The following is a 22,302-nucleotide window of genomic DNA, read 5'->3' as shown; positions in this document are numbered from 1 at the left end:
GTAACATTTATAATTTGCATACTATAAACACATACTGAGCAGCTGATTGGTTGCCATGGGCAACTTCTCCACTTTTATCACTGCTTAGTACATGTCCCCCTTACTCTCAGCCTATTGTCCCTACATCCCCTAACATTCTCAGAGGGGAATACATATGGTTTACCAGCTGACGGGATGCCGGCTGTCAGTATACCGACAGCGACATCCCGTCTGTTGGAATCCCGGCAATGAGACATTGAGTCCCCTCGCTGGCTCGCTGCGCTTGCCACACTTCGGGCTCAGTGGCTTGCTCCACTTGCAACAGGTTCTATTCCCACTCGGTTGGTGGTGTGGACCCACCAACCAAATGGGACTAACCTGCGGTGGTCAGGACTCTAGACGTCAGCATTTCACAAGCTTTTGGGATTCCGGCATCGGTCTCCTGATCGCCGGAATCTCGACAGCAGGTATTTTAACTGCATCCCCTCAGTGGTACTCCCCTGCTGCACTACAGCTCACTACAGAGGCAGTTACTGTACTTCATGACTTAGTTTCTGGGGCTTGTGTGACCCATGTTTCAGTTTGACTTGATGTACAGTATGTGGTTTGTGCTCTAATAATAAGTTACAAATGTAAACACCCAATTTCAAAACACCAGAGGATAGGTCAGTTTAAAACAATGTGTCACTAACATGCCCTAGACAAAGCAAAACTTGGCCTTTCATGCAGCACCAAGGATCTGTGGATTTTAATATTTTGACTCTAAATTCTGCTGAACGCCACCAATAAAGAAAGTTATTATTATGGACAACATTGTTAGCCCAGTAAGTCCAAAAGTCCAATGCAGGCTTGGAGTTTGTCCTGCAGATAAAGTGATCCCCATGTCGTCCACCACACACAGGTCCGGTTTCAGAAATGACACATGGCTTTGGATGCAGCAGCGATGTGAAACTATGCTAATGCAGCAGGAGGCGTCTGAGGGAAATAGACACCTCATGACAGCATCGCAGATCCGAGTGCTGCGTCCAAAGACTAGGCATTGGATTATCTGTAAGTACATCAAACATATGAGTAACCTGAGGTTACTCAGATTGTCCCTCACAGCTCTGTAGCTAAAGTCAGGAAGTACACAGCCCAGCTTCACCCACTTCCCACCCACAAACCAATGCAGCCTGTCAATCAGGCTGTAGCTCAGGGACACTGCGTGATGATTCAGGACCCTTTCTGCACATGTGAAGGTGTGCCACCATTGGAGATGTGCACTAACCATCAGGTTTGCTCACATCTCCGAATAAGGGCCTCAGTCATAAAAAAAAAGGTCTTTGAGTTATGCTTTCAAGACACTATGGGGGTCATTCCGAGTTGTTCGCTCGCAAGCTGCTTTTAGCAGCTTTGCACACGCTAAGCCGCCGCCTACTGGGAGTGAATCTTAGCTTATCAAAATTGCGAACGAAAGATTAGCAGAATTGCGAATAGACACTTCTTAGCAGTTTCTGAGTAGCTCCACACTTACTCGGCATCTGCGATCAATTCAGTGCTTGTCGTTCCTGGTTTGACGTCACAAACACACCCAGCGTTCGCCCAGACACTCCTCCGTTTCTCCAGCCACTCCCGCGTTTTTCCCAGAAACTGTAGCGTTTTTTCGCACACACCCATAAAACGGCCTGTTTCCGCCCAGAAACACCCACTTCCTGTCAATCACATTACGATCACCAGAACGAAGAAAAAACCTTGCAATGCCGTGAGAAAAATACCTAACTGCATAGCAAATTTAATGGCGCAGTCACACTGCGGGCATTGCGCATGCGCATTAGCGACTAATCGCTCCGTTGCGAGAAAAAAATACCGAGCGAACAACTCGGAATGACCCCCTATGTTTTTACATTAAAGTAGCAAAGTGTAATTCTTGTCCCCAATCTAATTTTGATTCTTACTGATACCCAAGTTAATATTTGTTTTGCTACTGTTTAATAAAGTTAGTGTTTGCTTTTCCAATAAATAAAATTGTAATGTAAGTCACATAATCAAAATGGAATTGCAATGTCCTATGTTTTGTTTCCTGTTTTATCTGATACTAGTTACCAGCCTGTCAAAATTACAGAAAAACTTAACAGTAATGTCAGCACCGGCGGCTGTACGCGCCCAACTGGTGCAACACATGAATTGCTCTGTCAGGCGCTATCTAGTGGCCGCCGGCGAGCAAAACACTTGCATTCCCCAATAGAGGTGAGAAGCAGAGTTATCCTTTAATTATATTGGATGATAATGTTACTAAAGTTTGAATGAAAAGTAATTTCACACTTGTATATACGGTATATTTTTATTTAGTTATTTGGGCCTTATTCAGCTTTAGTTGTAAAATTGGAAAATGGAAAATGAGCGGATTATTTTTAGATTTGACCCTATATCTCTTGTGTTTATAATTCCTCATTACATTTTTATATTCAGTACAAATAGGATAATGCCCCTTTAGCATTAATTACTAGCCTCTCCGGTCTGTATGCTACCATGAGGCATGAGTTGATGAGTATACACACCGGTATACCTTACATATTTCTGACTGACACATATGATACTGTTTTACAGTTTAACTGAACATACGGTTTGCCCATAACTGCACTTTTTCATACAGTATGTGCAACATTTCCCGTATATGTTTGGGAGAAAATTGTGTCCAACTGTTACTGAGCCACATAATATACTTAATAAAGGTCATTTCAGTTTTACACCTTTCAGTCAATTTATCCACATACTGTACACCAACAAGAAAAGTAAAAAATAGCTCCAGGCTGTGGATAATAACTACACAAGCTCGGTCTGATATGAGGCATGTGCACACATACTGACTCCATTCTTTCTTTTCTCGCTGCTTTGTATCTTGTTTTTGTTATGTAGCTCACTGAAGTACTTTCTTTCATGACTGCAGTGGTGTTTCTGTACTTCCAATGCTGTAATACCCAGATGTCCCAGTCTTCATTGCATCAGCTGGTGTAATTTAGCTATCTGACATAAAGATAGTGACATAAATTGTAATCCTGGCATATTAATGTTATCTTTTATTTATAAAGTGTCAGCATATTATATAGCGCAGTTTATTCAAGGGAACTTGACACAAGTAAATAACATACTATGCAACAGAAAGCAAATATATTGGCAGCATCAGATGTATCTGCTCATTTATTATTTATTTATTACCAGTTATTTATATAGCGCACACATATTCCGCAGCGCTTTACAGGGAATATTTGGCCATTCACATCAGTCCCTGCCCCAGTGGAGCTTACAATCTATATTCCCTACCACATGTACACACACATTCACACTAGGGTTAATTTTTGTTAGGAGTCAATTAACCTACAAGTATATTTTTGGGTTGTGGGAGGAAACCAGAGTACTCGGAGGAAACCAACGCATGTACAGGGAGAATATACAAACTCCACACAGGGCCATGGTGGGAATCGAACCCATGACCTCAGTGCTGTGAGGCACTAACGCTAACCATTACCCCATCCATACTGCCCTACAATCCCTGCTCATCCTGCCAAAGCCTGTTCACATCTTCTGGGTATAAATATCTGCTTAGTGTTTCCTGCTTTTCTGAGTAGCAGGCATTATAGGCCAATAGTTTGGCTATCTAGATGCTATTTGTTCCCTCACTTTTTGGCTAATGACCCATTTGTTTGATACTTACAGTATTTTAAATTCAACCTCATCTAAAATTGTGTTGCATCTCATTCCTGTTTCCATAATCAACAACTGCCTAGCATGGCAAAACTGGTGGGCCACAACCTAAGGCGGTTCCTTAGTAAAGCCTTGCACTTGCTTATAGATATCGCTGGAGATTTCACACCTAAAATAAGTTATTGCCTACTGTAGTGTCAAATCAGGTCCACTCATAGTGCCAAAGACATTTGTAAATAAGTAATTTCAACATGTAGTCAATAACGTTCAAGAGCTAAGATATTTTAGCTAAAACGTTAAATATATCAAAAATCTTCAAACTACTTGGTCAGTTCACTGTAGTTGTGAGCTGGGAAACGGATACTATGGTACCTGGTAATGCTACATTACATTCTGTACATATGGAACAGTTTATTGGTCCCATAGTTTTACATTTGCTTCTATTTTGAGATTACACCATACTAAATTTAGTATTAACATCTATTTTGCTCCTAGAACCGAATTCTGTCATTCAGATAAAACTCCTCAATCATGCAATCTGAAATGTTCTAAAATGTTTTATAAAAGAAATTGTGGATATTTGGTATTCTTGCTGTAAAAGCATTGAAAGAATTAATAAGCAACATGTTCAATTAACGATTTACAGATTGTTCAAAGCTATGATTAGATAGCTAATTGCTTTTCACTTGCCAATCTTCTGACTATATGTAGAGGTGACGATTAATGTCCATCTGTTTATATACAGTATGGTGCATTTCACAGACGGTCATCTATAGAACTATGGGGGTCATTCCGAGTTGTTCGCTCGCAAGCGGATTTTAGCAGATTTGCTCATGCTAAGCCGCCGCCTACTGGGAGTGAATCTTAGCATCTTAAAATTGCGAACGATGTATTCGCAATATTGCGAATACACACCTCGTAGCAGTTTCTGAGTAGCTCCAGACTTACTCGGCATCTGCGATCAGTTCACTGCTTGTCGTTCCTGGTTTGACGTCACAAACACACCCAGCGTTCGCCCAGACACTCCCCCGTTTCTCCGGCCACTCCTGCGTTTTTTCCGGAAACGGTAGCGTTTTTTCCCACACGCCCATAAAACGGCCAGTTTCCGCCCAGTAACACCCATTTCCTGTCAATCACATTACGATCGCCAGAACGATGAAAATGCCGTGAGTAAAATTCCTAAGTGCATAGCAAATTTACTTGGCGCAGTCGCAGTGCGGACATTGCGCATGCGCATTAAGCGGAAAATCGCTGCGATGCGAAGAATTTTACCGAGCGAACAACTCGGAATGACCCCCTATATTTATATGGTCTCTGCACAGAAAAGTTAAATAATAATGCCTTGCTTTATTATACTGCTTACTTTATTAAACATAGAATACATTTCAATACTTCACTGCATTTGTGTCAGTATATACTCTTAAGGTATATGCTCCTTAGAGTTAAAAAAAAAATGGGGGGGGTTTCATGGAAGGGCTTTACACTACCACATTTTATGGACGTTATACTATGCTGTGAAAACGTGTGCAAAATATATACTTTTGGATTACATATATAAATACATATATAAAACAATTTTGAACATACAGTATACTGTGTAAATACATACAGTATATAAAACATTTTTTGAATGTACAAGATAAATAAATAGATTGACAGACAGACAGACAGAAAGATAGAAAGATAGATAGATAGATAGATAGATAGATAGATAGATAGATAGATAGATAGATAGATAGATAGATAGATACAGTAGATGCTTTTTATATAAAAATGTTTTAAAACGCCAGGGAGCAAAAGCCAAAAGCCAATACCACTGACAAAGTGGCACACTGTTCCCGGGGAGTGTCCAGCCAACATGAAGGGCTGCCTACTAGCATGCTAAGATCGGCCCCGATTAACTGGAAAAATTATGCATTTAAAAAAATTTAATTATTGACCTGTAATACTTCATGAGGAACATTGGCCCATTATAGAAACTCAATGGGATCTATGGCCAATCTGTCCCTGTTTGCTCATGTTTAAGGGAAATAAATAAATAAATAAATAAATAAAAGGTGCTTCATCCAAATGCCAAAAAAAAGTGTGTGAGATTTCTCTTTTTGTCTGTCTATGGGAATGTGCCAGTGTAGGATGTGCTTATTTGTCCGGTGCCTGTCTTTGATATATGTGAGGGGTGTAAAATCCTACAGTACACACTGGGGGTTATTCAGCATCAGACAACCCATCTGCTCCCGCAGTGCACACATGCAGGGCCTGCTCTGCAGGTGCGCGGAGATACGATTGCATCTCAGTTATGCAAAAGCCTCTGCCTGATTGACAGACAGATGCATTCGCTGAGCGGTACGGGGCAGCGATGCCCCATTGCGGGGGCAGTGACGCAGCGTTGGATGGGCATGGTGACGAAAATGGGGGAAGGTTCAGGGCAACCATGTGACATCACACGCAGCTCGCTGTGACCCGGAAAATGGCTGCACTGTGCTTTCCTTTGCAGCATGGCTGCATTGGCAGGGGGTTTTCCACAAATCAGCAATGAATTGCGACCGCATTGCGACCGCATTTGCATGCTGTGCGGACTTGCCCTGTGCTGGGCGGCCCCCAGCATGCGATCGCAGCCAGTTGCAGTTTTGCTAAAATAGCAAAACTGCAACTGAAGCTGACAGAGGGGCACAGACCTTATTTTAAAAGTAGGTGTATATAAAAGATTCTTTCACAAAGTGAAATTAAATTACTGCAAAGCTGGGTACACATCTACAGTATACAATCTTTGGTCCGTTCTTCCGATATCGGGAGTTTATTGTATAGGTGTGTATGCAGTGCCGATGCAGGTGCGTTAGTTGATAAATGGCTTATAGCACTCCTGTAACGGTCGGGATTGGGATTGGGAGGTTGCATGTTATGTGCAGTTTAATATTTGTCGGGCCAACCTCCCAATCAACTAGATGCCCATACACACATATATAATTCACGTCCTTATTTTATATGTGTGTACGGGTGTCAGCAGCAGGTCAGGCCAGGGACACACTGCTCTGCTAAACGGGAGCATTAACCTGTACAGCAGGGTGATTCTACATGTGTGTACCCAGATTAAGGGGGCGGCACGACCACTGAAAATGCAATAATTTCTGAGTAGGCCACATATCCGGAGATGTCAGGCTCCCCCATTAATGCAGAGATATATGTTGATGCTGGCAAGGTTCTGTGCTGTGTTAATAATAAATACATTAATGAAAACAGAGTGCCCCCACACAAAGTGAACCAAGCACCAGAATAGATAATTTGGTCTTGTTACCTCTAAAACAAAGTGTAGGTTTCCCCTTCAAAGCTGCAACTGGCATCTGCTGGACTAGTTTCACTATAAGAAGGGAATCCAGTGTGTAGTGACACATACAGTAGCATAACAAAAAGGTATAAAAATTCAGTTCATTTCAGGAGTGATACACTTTGTCACAAGCCTTCGCAGCACACTGTACCCCACTGCTTCTATTAATTTTAAATATAACAGGTCCTTTGTGATTTCGTCATTGTACAACTTACAGATGCGTTCCACTTAACCCTCTACCAGAATATTTACATTACAGTGGAACTTCCAGTTCTGACTTCGGCATGTGAAATTTCATGCTGTTCTGCTAACGCCCAGCCTTTTTAGCTCCCTCGGGTGCTGACTGGCCTCCAACTAATGTCCCCTGCCCCATCGGACGCTGCTAACTCAGCCACCGGACGTCGCTGATTTAGCAACCTGTCCCCCACAGATAGCCGATGCTGACACACCTCCAGGGCATCTGAGACTGCTTCACCACCTGGCATGTGAGCAGGTTCTGCCTTCTCCTGATACCCAGTTACCTATGGGTATATGGTACATGCAGTTAGAGATGCTATTGGGCCCCCATTTAGAGCCACAAACTGCTGACATTAAATGCCAGCTGTCACAACTTTCACAAAGGGTTTTGGACAAAAACTGGAGGAATTATTTCATGATGAGGCTACTGTGAAAAAATCGTCGACTAAAATGGAATGATCAGATATGGAAAAAACTTGATTACCTATAAAATTGGTCGAACCACACAAACTACAGTATTGTAGGTCTCCCAGAGACTGTAAAGAGACTGTGATTATACATAATATATTACCCTCTTTATGCATATCCAAGATGTCTGTGGTGACTTGGTCATAGAAAGAGCTCAATGTGTGTCTCCATCATACCCAACAGGAGCTTGCCCCTCGAGCTCTGCTTTTTAAATTCCTCAATTATTTATATAATGGAGCTCCTACAAACACCGTGACTTAATTTGGGACAATTACAAAAAGATTATATTTCAACATCATTCCTCCAAAGCCCAGAATTTTTTTTCCCATTTTGCTGACATCTGATTCAACAAAACAAGAAATTAGCTTTTTTTGTACCCTGCACACCTAAGCCTGTATGACAGCTCCTCGCTTGTGGATGTTACTACAGTGGCTGATGCTGAGGCCTACCTTCAGGAGGGAGCTGAGACATCTCTGGGTACTGATCCCACAGCAATGACATTTCAATTTTACCGAAATGTTTGGTTTGGTTTCTAATTTCGACTGATCCTGTGCTACCTGCTGGAGTTTTCTGGACTATTTACAAATTTCTGTTTCATATTTTGTCTTGTGGTTTAATTTTATGACTCTGTGTTCTTCAAACCAATATGATGCTTAGCCCCAGTGTGCCCTTCATGCCCCAGTCCGACACTGGGTAACAGTATAAAACTTGTGCCAAAAGGTTGTTCCTTGTATATGTCAATATGATGCCTAGCCCTAGTGGGCCCTTCATGCCCCAGTCCAACACTGGGTAACAGTATAAAACTTGCGCCAAAAGGGCTTTCCTTGTATATGTCACTATGATGCCTGCCCATTTTTAAATTAGGTTCAAGTCCAGAACATGGGACCCCCTGGGTTAGCATAATTAACTGCTTCAGAACATCATTAAACATGTTCAGACCCTAAAACATGTACCCTTGTGGACTTGCTACACTCTCCATGCTTCGGGCAAGGTGGTTACTATTTCCAATAGATGGCCATGTGGATAGCTGCAGTAGTAGCCCAGGGGGTTCTATGTTCTGAACTTGAGCCATAAATTATCCCTCCAGCACTGCACTGTTCAAAAACAATGTTTCTATTTAGCTGAGCTGTTTGGGAGTTTTGTATCCTTTGTTATTGGCTGTTTCGTACTACCAGCTATTTCTTGTCGGAAGTCCTGTTCACTCTTGTGATAGTGTTTCCACAGGGTTGCCCCTGTGATATCCCTCAGTGTAAGCAGGTGGGTTAATGTTAAAATTCATTCTTGTCCCACAATGATAAGGCTGCATGTTTGTGTGTTGTAGGATGTAAAGAGAACATTTTGCACAGTCCAAACATGGGTTGTTATTGGGCCTATTTCAAAACGCAAGTGACCTTGAGAACAGACATGTTATTATTCAGTATCTATAAATAGATCAATACTGCCTCCTACTGCTAATAAAGTAGAGCATCAATAAATAGATGCTAAATAGTTTGCATACATTTCTGAGGAGAGACCACCTCGTATCAAGGCTGTGATGTGCGACACATCTTGGCCTCTTTGTAACTGGAGTTGATATGAATGGAGATGTTCAGTTTCCATGTACTTCAATCTGGGTGCAACAAAGAAAAATTAACCAAGGTTGGTGCTCGGGCGCAGATAGGGTTACTGTTCTAATGCTGCTGCTAAAAAACAGGATTAGTCAATCTTCTTCAGTCTGGGTGTCTGATTTGGACAGAAAAGGGACCCCCAGGGATTGTTGAAGTCTAAACAATAGTCAAGTATACTATCATAGTCTTTATCCGTGTGTGTGTGTGTGTGTGTGTGTGTGTGTGTGTGTGTGTGTGTGTGTGTGTGAGTCTTTATCCGTGTGTGTGTTTGTGTGTGTGAGTCTTTATCCGTGTGTGTGTGTGTGTGTGTGTGTGTGTGTGTGTGTGTGTGTGTGTGTGTGTAAGCCCTTACTCATTCACTCACTCACTTATCACTAATTCTCTTACTTCCCGATATGTTAAGAAGCTGAAATGTAAGGTACTCTTTATTTGGGAAATACGAAAACTATGTAACTAGAATTGTAATAAACCTCCCCTAAGGGGATGAACAAGGGGCTGACATAATGACGTCATTACCGATGCTTGGCTTGCGTTGCATGAACGTAATGCCCAAACGGACAATTGGATAAAAATTTGGATTGCACCTCTAGTGTGCAGAATTGCATTAACTACAAAAATGGTCCTGTTACTTTTTACCGTATCTCTCACTCACTAACTCACTCACTCACTCACTCACTAACTGACTGACTTATCACTAATTCTCTTATTTCCCATTGTGTTAGGAAGCAGACATTTAACATAGGTTTTCTTCAGTTGGGAAATAGAAAAACCATGTAATTATGAATATAATAAACCTCCCCTAAGGGGATGAAAAGGTGGTTGACACAATGATATCATTACCGATGCAGGGCTTGCGTTGTGTGAACGATAACGCCCAAATGGACAATCGGATCAAAATTTGGATTGCACCTCCAGTGTGTAGAATTAATGTAACTACAAAAATGGTCCTGTCACTTTATACCGTATCAGCTAAAAATCGCCTTTTGGCCTCGCTAACATATAATATGAGCAGCATCTTATTTATACCGCAGCGGATCCTGCTGGCTGTTATTATATATGTACAGTTTCCATAGCATGTCAGAAATGTGTTCTATGTAAAGTTTATGCTCCAAATGTAAATTCAAAGGTATTTATCCAAAAAGTACTGGCACTCCTTATTCCTCATCAGGTGTGTGGTGACTTAAATTTAATCTCATAACAATTAGACAAGCAATACCCCGCCAGGTGTAGTAGTAAAACCACCAAGTTTGGGGTTCCAATGTTTGCCTGTAGATTACAACTAACATATATCATGAGGGTGTTTCATACCAAAAAATTTAACTGTTTTTCAGCCACTCACAGACTTTTATCTAGTATAGATTATATGCTACCTTCTACTGCATTGTTACCCAAAAATGTACGTTTGGAAATTTAACTGACATGTATGTTGGACCATGCCATTATGTGGCTAGATTTACATATTGATTCAGATAAGAGAAATTTCCCCGTTTCCCAGTCACCAAAGATTTGCAATAAAGTAGAGGCTGTATGGGAAGTATATTGCTCAATTAACCTCTCCCATTATGAGGACAACCCACCTTTGCCTTGGCAAGCCTCTAATGGGCCCTACACACTGGTCGATACCAGTGAAAGATATGAACGATCTTGTTCATTAATGAACGAGATACCGTTCATATCTTTTAGTGTGTAGGTACCAGCGATGAACGATGCACGGCCTCGCGCTCATTCTTCGTTGGTTCCGGCTTGTTTAAACATGCAGGCCAATATGGACAATCTCATCCATATTAGCATGCACTGCTATGGAGCCAGGTGACAGGAGAAGTGAAGAAACTTCACTCCCCCTGTCACCTCCCCCCCCCCCGCCGTCGGCCGTATCGGCCATCGGGCAGCTTGGTGGCGTGTCGACAAGTGTGTAGGGCCCATAAAGCAGTCATAAGGGAAGCAATAATTTCTTATAATTCTGCAAATAGGAAACAATTCTAAGATGCTTATCTCAAAGCTCAACAGCAATTGGCTGAACATAGGGCCTAATTCAGACCTGATCGCAGCAGCAAATTTGTTTGCAAATGGGCAAAGCCATGTGCACTGCTGGTGTGGCAGATATAACATGTGCAGAGAGAGTTAGATTTGGGTGGGTTATTTTGTTTCTGTGCAGGGTGAATACTGGCTGCTTTATTTTTACACTACAATTTAGATTTCAATTTAAACACACCCTACCCAAATCTAACTCTCTCTGCACATGTTATATCTGCCCCACCTGCAGTGCATGTGGGTTTGCACATTTGCTGACAAATTTGCTGCTGTTATCAGGTCTGAATTAGGCCCATATTTAGACATTTAAGTCTTCCCCATACTGGTCTAACAGAGGTCTCCAACTGCCTATTTCATGGTCTGTTTATAAATGTGCAATTGTTACATGTATCAAAAGAATTACATGCTCCATAAACGTGTCAATAGAAAGATAAACTTTTTAGTACTTTACTGAGGTGTTCTAGACCTCTTATGGTTGTTCAACCTCTCCATCTACCAGACAACTCCCTCCAGATCCATAACTATGTGTGTGTGGATGGTGCTTTGCCCACCGTGCATTTGTAGTGTGGGCGCACTGTCTGGAATCCCACCGATAGTATGCAGCTGTATGTGACTGTGCTGTAAATATTGAAGTCAGTGCAGGATACGCTGTGTCTACCATGTGCTCCGCCCCACTCCATCCTCTCCTGTAGAGTGGTTTCCAGGTACAGGAGCACGTGGGTGGGTGATACTGGAGCCGGTGTCGGTCACAGGATCCGGGTTCCTGAGCATATAGGACAAGTAAGATGACACAGACACACACAGCTACCTCTTTCACTCTCTCATGGGGTAGAGTAATGATGATAAGGAGGAATGCAGAATAGGAGTTGCACCTGGCATAATGTGTATAAGGGGCTGTACCTAGTGTAATATGTATAAGTGGCTGTATCTTGCATAATGTGTATAAGGAGCTGAACCTGGTGTAATGTGTATAAGGGGCGTACCTGGCATGATATGTATAAGGAGCTGTATGTGGCATAATGTGTATAAGGGGCTGTATCTGGCATAATGTGTATGAGGAGCTGTACATGGTGTAACGTGTATAAGGAGCTGTACCTGGTGTAATGTGTATAATGTGCTGTTCCTGGAATGTGTATAAGGAGCTGTACCTGGCTTAATGTCTATAAGGAGCTGTACCTGGCCTAATGTGTATAAGGGGCTGTACCTGGTGTAATGTGTATAAGGTTCTGTACCTGTCATAATGTGTATAAATTGCCGTACCTGGCATAATGTTTATAAGGGGGTGTACTTGGCGTAATGTGTATAAGGAGCTGTAACTGGTATAATGTGTATAAAGGGCTATAGATGGAGTAATTTGTACAACGTGCTCTATCTCGCGTAACGTGTATAAGGAGCTGTACCTGGCATAACATGTATAAGGTGCTGTACCTGGTGTAATGTGTATAACGTGCTCCACCTTGCATAATGTGTATAAAGAGCTGTACCTGGCATAATGTGTATAAGGGGCTGTATCTGGTGTAATGTGTATAAGAAGCTGTACCTAGCATAATGTGTATAAGGGGCTGTAGCTGTAGTAATGTGTTTAATGTGCTCTAACTGGTGTAACATGTATAAGTAGCTATACCTGGGATAACATATATAAGGTGCTGTACCTGGTGTAATGTGAATAATGTGCACTACCTTGCATAATGTGTATAAGGAGCTGTACCTGGCATAATGTGTATAAGGGGCTGTACCTGGCGTAATGTTTATAAGGGGCTGTACCTGGCATAATATGTATAAGGAGCTGTACCTGGCATGATATGTATGAGGAGCTGTACCTGGCATGATATGTATGAGGAGCTGTACCTGGCATAATGTGTATGAGTGGATGTACCTGGCATAATGTATATAAGGAGCTGTACCTGGTGTAATGTGTATAAGGGGCTGTACCTGACATAATGTGTATAAGGTTCTGTACCTGGTGTAATGTTTATAAGTTGCTGTACCTGGTATAATGTGTATAAGGAGCTGTACCTGGTGTAATGTGTATAAGGGTCTGTACCTGGCATAATGTGTATAAGAAGCTGTACCTGGCATAATGTGTATAAGGTTCTGTACCTGATGTAATGTGTATAAGGGTCTGTACCTGGCGTAATGTGTATAAGGAGCTGTACTTGGCATAATGTATATAAGAAGCTGCACCTGGCGTAATGTGTATAAGGGGCTCTACCTGGCATAATGTGTATAATGTGTGAGTAATGTGTATAAGGAGCTGTACCTGGCATAACCTGCATAAGGGGCGATACCTGATGTAATGTGTATAAGGAGCTGTACCTGGCGTAATGTGTAAAAGGCGCTGCACCTGGTGTAATGTGTAAAAGGCGCTGCGCCTGGCGTAATGTGTATATGGGGCTGCATCTGTCATAATGTGACCACTGAGAATAAACATTGTGATCACATCAATTCCTCCTTTGCCCTCTCAGTTGTGCTACTGCTCTGATGGACATCAGCACATGTGAAAGCCGGAGCCACTAGAGGGGGATTGGGGCATCTCCTTCTTTATTGCCTTCAGGAGCCTGGTATGAATTTACGCCCTGCAAACTCTTACATTTTTAAATGAACACTCACCCAATCTCTTAATCCCACCTTTATTGTAACTTCTGTTATCTTATCTTTTGTTTTCTGTCTTCTATATTAATTCAAATAGAGTGAATAAACATTAGTTGGGCTTGTACTTAATAAATTACAGTACGTAACATAATTTAAAGCTGCCCTGCCACCTAAAACAAGATTTTTCTAACATGCCTCACCCCCCAGTAGAAACCCCTGAGGCTGTTCTGTGTAGTTGTTTTTCCCCAGTGCTCCTTTCTTTCTAATATAGACCCATCTGAAAACCAGTGGGTTTTATGAGTGGGAGGACAAAATACAAGCTGCAATCAAGAAATTGTTGCTTGTGATTGATCTTCCAGCTCACAGCCCCCTCCATCACTATTTAAAAGTTATGAACCTAATTAATTATCTGGTTTCTGCAGAGTCCTAGAAAATACATCTGCATGTTGCGGCCACCGGGGAGTTGGCTAAGGCACCTTAGTAAGTTCTTTTATGTAGGTGGTTATGCAGTTTTCAATTCAGCAATGTAATGGATTGTTGCAACTCACATATTATTAACAGTTGCTAAAAATTGAATACAGTTCACTGTGTCTATACACATCACTTGCATTGTACTCTACATGGACATAAGACTGTCTGTGCTCCAACACAGCATGACTTATGGACATAATTGTAATACAATTCTTTTATATTTTAAATATTCATCTTCAATAAATCATAAGAACAGATGCTGGGAATTATATTCAGTCTTACACACTTTTCTTGTTCTCTAAAATTATCAGCAAAACACAGCAGTACTCTCTGGGACTAAACCTTTGTGGCATTCATATTTCGTTAGTTTGCCTCTGCATATCAAATTAGGGAAACTCATAAAGTAAATACTGCAGTACGGTGTAAGATGTCCACCTTTTTACTGTTATTATACATATAATGATTATGATGTGTATTAGAGCAGTGTGTGCACATATCTATATGAAGACTGATCCATTTGTATACTACCTGTGTGTTGCTGGCCTATTTCCACAATTCTAACATAAAAGAAAATCTAAGGTGTTTAGGATGGTGGCCACAAAAGAGGTTTGGGTAATCAGTTACACAATCCATGACACACATTTCCTCTTGAAACCTATTTACGCATCTTTTACTGTAATAACAAACAACTATTAAACATTATAGATGACCAAAAACTCACTCTTACTTTTAGTCCTGCTACTGCCTCCATCTGAAGTATTTTAAATTATTTTATTTATTTATTTATTTATTTATATAATGTGTTTTATTACTAGAGATGTTAGGGACCCATCTAATGAAGTTCACCTGGATGCGATGGATAGGCTAGCACATTTTGCCAAATTTGTGCTAAGACCTTCACTTTTACTCCATGTTAATTTTAGGAGTTTATCAAAATCATTGTTACTCTCAGTATTCTTAGTGTATAGATTTTGTATCAGCATTTTTCTTTATCTTGTATAGTATTTTAGATTCTTGTATAAATACTGAGTTGAAGGCTCATGAAATATAAAAGAAAGTGCGCAAAAATGCGTCCAGTAATACTAGTCTAAGGGGTTAATTGCTGGCTAAAATCCCTGCAGCTGGAGGAAAATCTATTCAATTAAATGTATTCGTGTGCTAATAATTGGGATTCAGACATGAAAACCCACTGATTCCACGTAAAATGCTAAATCAATGGGGTCTTCCCGCATGCAAACCCCCGATTTTGCAGTTTTTACATGGTACTGTGAGGTTTTGCCCCACATCAGGCATTCACACGTGGGATAATCCCTGCTAATTGGATTGCACCAGTGCGGCAATTAGTTGCGGGGTAAACCCTGTGGCTAACTGAATACCCCCGTAAGCATTTATAATATAAATAAATATATTTTAGAGACTGCATCTAGCATACTGACACATGAAGTGCACATGTGTTTCTTGATTTATGTATTTTTTGTCTTCATGCAGCTTGAATATATCCATTATGCTGTACATCCCTGTCTTTAGGACTATGTTTGTGATTTAGAGATGGACACAACCCAATTTTTACTTAGTTGAGATATTATCTTCCAACTGCGCATGCATCTAATACGCATTCCATGTGTCCCACCATGACCTTGCAACAGCGGTGGCAGAGAGGACTTAGTCACAAAGTGGTTGACATTTGGGGGAGGTAATGGGGAGTGATGATCAAAACGCAGGAGTATGGTGACCATTTTCATGGCATGTCTCATCCTGCAATGGTGATACCGTATTCTGCTGCAATAGCTCCAGCGTCTTACGTCCTGGCACAACAATAGGGCTACTCAACTGATCTGCGACCGATGCTGTGTCATTGTACACAGCCGCTGGGATTTGCACAGCTGCCAGTGTGCATCTCACTACAAATCCAGGTGTCTGCAGCCTTTACATATTTTCGCACAGTCCCCGTATACACATTTGTAGCTGCGGCAGCATTAGCGTACATCTCTGAATTAGGCCCTGTATTGCACTGGCCCATAAACCAAGTATCAGTATGCAATCAGTGTTGATATTTATCACATTCTGTTGATGTTCGGATTTTGAGAGATTAGTGCAAGATAAACATGTTCTAAAAAAAAAAGACATATCATTGCTGCTGCAATGATCGATGGCCTCCTAATGTGTAAAGACCCTGCTGAACCTGCAAAGATAAGTCCTTGTTAGCTACAAGAGAGAAATAGGAAAGGAACCCATGGAAAATATAGGTCAACACCACAGAGTATAACATAGGATGTGAGCTAGTACTCAGGGGATGGGAAGGAGCTAATTGGGAAAATAAAGTTGCGGCAGGTTTATGGTTTGCTCAGAATAAGACATACAAGCATATCTCAGAATGGAGATCCCGATGTAGTCAGTGACAATGAGACCGCAGCGTTCTGCAATATTTGCTGACACTCTATAATATATGAATTGCACAAAAGGCCTGGTATTTTTATTGTAAAGTCAACATCAATATATATTTAATCTGTGGGTTATTATTTTGTTCTTGGTGTTAGTTTTCAGTCGCCAAGATACAATTTCTAATATACAGTTGTGTGTAGAATGTAATTTATCTATTTTTTAGAAAATGTTCCTTTCTTAGTTTGCTGTCTACTGATCAGTATGCTGGAGTATGACATCTGTTAACCTCTCTGTAAATACTTACAGTAACAGTGACATCTGCAGGCAATAATAAACTACTTTCCAAAATTCTAGACTTGAAAGAAGAATCTTGCAAAGTGCAACAACAATAAAGCAATCATATTATGCTGTAACATAAATAGCAAGTTTGATTATATGTAATTTAAACAAAAATGTAGGCAAATATTTAGCAAAACAATTTGGACTGCATTAAAAGTGTGTACACACGGTGAGATTTCTCCTTTCGATTCTGACTATATAGTCAAAATCGCAATTAAAGTTAGTGCAAATTGCAAGGTGTTAGCCACCTTGTGATCCCGGTTCGATCCCGATGTGCACTCTGGTGGTATCTGTATTGCAAGGCTAGATAGACTGTGCAGGCAAGTTAATCTTGACTATATAGTGTACTATCTAGTACATAGTATAGTCAAAATTGGCACTTAGTCAAAATTGTACATTGGGCCTAATTCAGACTTGATCGCTAGCAAGCGATTTTTGCACTGCTGCGATCAGATAGTTGCCGCCCACAGGGGAGTGTATTTTAGCTGTGCAAGTGTGCGAACGCATATGTAGCAGAGCTGTACAAACAGATTATGGGGGTCATTCCGAGTTGTTCGCTCGCTAGCAGATTTTAGCAGCATTGCACACGCTAGGCCGCCGCCCTCTGGGAGTGTATCTTAGCATAGCAGAAGTGCGAACTAAAGATTAGCAGAATTGCGAATAGAAAATTCTTAGCAGTTTCTGAGTAGCTCGAGACTTACTCCTACACTGCGATCAGCTCAGCCCGTTTCGTTCCTGGTTTGATGTCACAAACACGCCCTGCGTTCGGCCAGCCACTCCCCCGTTTCTCCAGACACTCCCGCGTTTTATCCTGGCACGCCTGCTTTTTTCCGCACACTCCCAGAAAACGGCCAGTTTCCGCCCAGAAACACCCACTTCCTGTCAATCACACTCCGATCACTTCAACGATGGAAATTCTTAGTTCGGACGTGAGTAAATCTACTAAGTTTTGAGCTAAAATACTTAGCACATGCGCACTGCGTACCATGTGTATGTGCATTTTTGCCTTAATCGCTCCGTTGCGAAAATCGGCAACGAGCGACCAACTCGGAATGACCCCCTTTGTGCAGTATCTGAGTAGCCCAGAACCTACTCAGCTGCTGCGATCACATCAGCCTGTCCGGGAACAGAATTGATATCAGGAACCCTCCCTGCAAACATTTGAACACGCCTGAGTTTTTCCTAACACAGCCAGAAAATGGTCAGTTGCCACCCACAAACTCCTTCTATCTGTCAATCTACTTGCGAATGCACATGTGAATGGATCCTTCGCATAAACCCATCGCTGAGCTGTGATCCACTTTGCACCCGTGCAGTGCACCTGCACATTGTGGTGCATACGCATGCGCAGTTTAGACCTGAACGCCCACTGTACGAAAACGCATCCTAGCGATCAGGTCGGAATTAGCCTCAAAGTCAAAATCGGTACTATCTTGGCTATGGGGGAATTGAAGGGGAATCACATAGTCAAAATCGGGCATAGCAAGGATCTCACCTTTAGAGTAAAGAGGAAATCCAGGTAGACGGTAGAATCTGATACCCAGCCAAAACCACATTGCACTGCAGTGGGGAAGGGTATGCAAAATGTGCAAAGGGGGGTGATTCTGTCCTGATCACTGCTGTGTGTCGCACAGCGCGTGATCAGGTAGTAACTGCGTATGCACCACAATGTGCACGCGCATCGAACAACAACAAAGGGCATCTCCAGTCAGCGATGGGAGGCGTCTATGTACCCAAGATGCTTCCTATGACATTACAATAAATTAGCAGTAGCGGCTGTGACAAGAGTTGCAGCTGTTACTACTTAGCATACAACTTAGAATCAGGCCCTATATCAATGAATAAACTATAAAAGGCTATGAGCTGTGAAGGTGATTCATATTTTGTGTGGTCTATCATTTATTATATTACAGAATGAATATAATAATGCTGAACATGGAGCGTCAGTTTTTATTTTTATCATTTTAAATCTTTCTGCTAGCCAGTCAGTCCCTATGGTTGTTATGAAAACATAAATCTATCAATGTTGTGTGTGTGATGTCTGCCATTAGCTTCCTCATAGGAAAACCAGAGTATGACAAATGGTACTCTGTGACAATAGTGCCTCATGTTTACCACTTCATGCAAAAAGTCCAAGGCCCCTGGGAAGAGAGAATCATGTCAATTAATCACTGGCTTATTTCGATGCACTGGGAGGATATACTGTACTTAGGTACTAAGACATTTCCATTACACTGCATTGCTTGCTATCATGCTCACTAATTATTAATTGTTGTGTTATATTTTAGCTATATCATGGTTATTATGCTAAATGTATTTCAGCACCTCCGCAATATATTATTATTATTATTATTATTATTATTATTATTATTATTATTATTCAGTGGGCCTCCATTCCTACATACCTTATGCAGGTATATTTTGTATAGTTTCTTGCCTTTTAGCCTGCACTAAACATGCATTTGAAACACCAGTGTCTTCATAGTTATTTAGTTACTTGTTTATATCTTTATAATAGATTCATTTCTATGTTAAAATAAAAGAATCATATTCCCAAGTACTGTATCCAACGTGAAACTAAACTAAACACATTATTTTCTCTTCTTCCACAGGCGCTAAGCTGCTGTTACTTTTTACCTGCTGCATTATCTACAAATTTAAAGTGGAATGTTGTCCAGAGGCCTGCTTATGTTATAATGAACCGAAAATCACCTTCAGCTGTCAGCAGCAAAGACTGACTGTAATTCCTTCCAACATCCCAGTACAGACTCAGCGCATCTTTCTTCATAATAACAAAATAACTTTAGTGAGGTCAACTAGCTTCACACCCTGCCAGAACCTTACCATCCTATGGATACATTCAAACAACATAAGTCATATTGAGTCTGGAGCACTGCATGGATTAACAAAACTGGAAGAACTAGACATGAGTGACAATTATAACCTAAAAACAGTTACGCCACTCACATTTCGCGGTCTTGTTCATCTACACACTCTACATCTTAATCGCTGCGGTCTGCAAGACTTGCCCCCTGGAATCTTCCAAGGTCTCTTCTCCTTGCAGTACCTCTATCTTCACGACAACAACTTACATTTCCTGCATGATGATACTTTTGTAGATCTGGGGAACCTTACTTACCTGTTTTTACATGGCAACAAGCTCAATAGCTTATCTGAAAATGTATTTAGTGGCCTAATAAACTTAGATAGATTACTGGTACATCAAAACAGATTGGATGTGATCCATCCCAGGACTTTTCATGAGCTTAAAAAAGTGACAACTCTGTATTTGTTTAGTAATAATTTGACCATGCTTAAAGGAGAAATATTGTCACCTCTTGTATCACTTCAATACTTACGTCTAAATGCAAACCAGTGGATCTGCGACTGCAGGGCTAAATCACTCTGGAGCTGGTTGAAATCATTTAAAGGTTCGTCATCAGAATTGGAGTGCTACCTTCCACCAAATTTAGCTAGGAAAGACCTTAAAAAACTAGCTCGGAGTGATCTTGATGGGTGTGCCAATATTTCTTTCCATCACATTGGACCAAGTACGTTTGGTTTCAAGACATCTCTAAATCCTTATGAGATCTCCGATAGCTGCTGTCAACCTAAAATCGATAAGCCAATACTAACTGCAGTCAATGACAAAGCTGGCCCTTCTTCTCATACCAGTAGAATTTTGCCAAATATCCCAATCAAAGACAAAGAAAATATTTCAAAAACAAAAATTATTGGAAATGTTGACCACAGAAAAAACAGAACATATAAGCCAATAAGTTACTCCCCCGTTGGAACATTCACAAGCAAAATAGATCATTCCTTAACCAAGTTGAATCAAAACAATGTTTTTGATTCTGTTGAACCTTCTACGGTCCCAAATAAAAAAAGGATTCCCTGCTCGAAAAAAGTGAAGTCAAAATCCCAATGCCGAATGTACCAACCAGGAACAAACTCGGGGCTTCTGAATTTCATCACCACACATCTTCTCTTCATGACACTGTTCTTCATCCTTCAAATGCACTTTGAAAGTCTAAATATATTTTTGTTTTAAAGGCAATTTTAAAAAGAGAGACAATGAATGAGCTTCAGAAATTGTAACTATATGGAAGAATGTGCTTCACAAAAAGCTGCTTCTCACGAGGTGACTAAGTATTTTTTTAAGTTTTTCTTTTTTTCTCATATAAGTAAGGAAATGATCCTTTAAAGATTTTAAAAGAGCTGAACATGAATGTTTAGCCTTTGTAATTAAAGTTGTACCTAATAATAATTCATAATGTACAATGTAAAAATGCTGTTTGTCTGCTCTGTTTATGACTATTATAGTTCATTGTAATTATTTCTGTCATTATATGTTTCTGGGTGGTATTTGTTGAAGAATACTATCCATTTACTTAAACATTCTCCATGTTACACATATAGATATGCCTTTTATTTTGACTGTGTTGAAATTACGTAAAAAAAATAAAATAAACATGTTCTTTTTTCTTTTTCTTCAATTTTCTTTACAATAAAAAAATTTAACCATGTGTTTGTTAATATAATTTTTTAATTATATTCAGCATTATATAATTACAACAGCACCTACCAAAGTGGGGTATATATATATATATATATAGTGACATGTTAAGTCTTTCCTTCTTTATCTTTCTTTCTTTCTTCCTCTCTCTCTCTCTCTCTCTCTCTCTCTTTCCTTCCTATATATATATATATATATATATATATAAAACAAAAAATCAACCCTAATATCTTGCGCTATACCTCTAGTCTCAAACCAACAAGAAATACCCTCTGTCAGATAAGGTATTAAAAGTAGATTACAAATAGAAATTTATTCTCGTGGGAGCCAATATGCCTTTTGTATGACAATAATTAAAAGTTTTTATTGTACAGAAACAAACGATATTTATCCTAAGCGTTCGTTATTGACACAACCTTCTAAAAATTCATATAAAACAATATTACAATCTTATACATAAATTACAGTTGGATGTGAGGATTTTACAGCCAGGTGATCACAGTCAGAACTCGAAATGGATGTATCTCCAACCAGATGTTTGTGATAAGGACTTTGTTAACCAGACGTTGCAAAACCCAACGCGTTTCGTCCGTTAGGACTTCATCAGGGGTTTGGAATCAGTTCTTATAGTAGGAGTGATTACCATTGATTAGAAAGGTTTAGAATATCCAATG

At 40.5% G+C, this 22,302-nt stretch overlaps 2 protein-coding genes across 9 annotated transcripts in view; one reads left to right on the top strand and one right to left on the bottom strand.

Annotated features, from left to right (window-relative positions):
• Window positions 1–21,559, top strand: part of RTN4R (reticulon 4 receptor) — a 316,821-nt gene extending 295,262 nt beyond the window's left edge. For all 4 annotated transcript variants that reach the window (XM_063913155.1, XM_063913154.1, XM_063913156.1 and 1 more), the window contains one exon: window positions 19,722–21,559. In XM_063913155.1, coding sequence (XP_063769225.1) covers window positions 19,722–21,163 — 1,442 coding nt within the window. In that variant the 3' untranslated portion in view covers window positions 21,164–21,559. The remainder of the gene's footprint in view (window positions 1–19,721) is intronic.
• The window catches only part of LOC134886538 (uncharacterized), a 417,311-nt gene that overhangs the window by 173,239 nt on the left and 221,770 nt on the right, over window positions 1–22,302 (bottom strand). The window lies entirely within an intron of this gene.

Source organism: Pseudophryne corroboree, chromosome 1 (assembly GCF_028390025.1).
Source record: "Pseudophryne corroboree isolate aPseCor3 chromosome 1, aPseCor3.hap2, whole genome shotgun sequence".
NCBI lineage: Eukaryota > Metazoa > Chordata > Amphibia > Anura > Myobatrachidae > Pseudophryne > Pseudophryne corroboree.
Note: the sequence above shows the minus strand (reverse complement) of the source record. Positions and strands in the feature narration are given on the sequence as shown.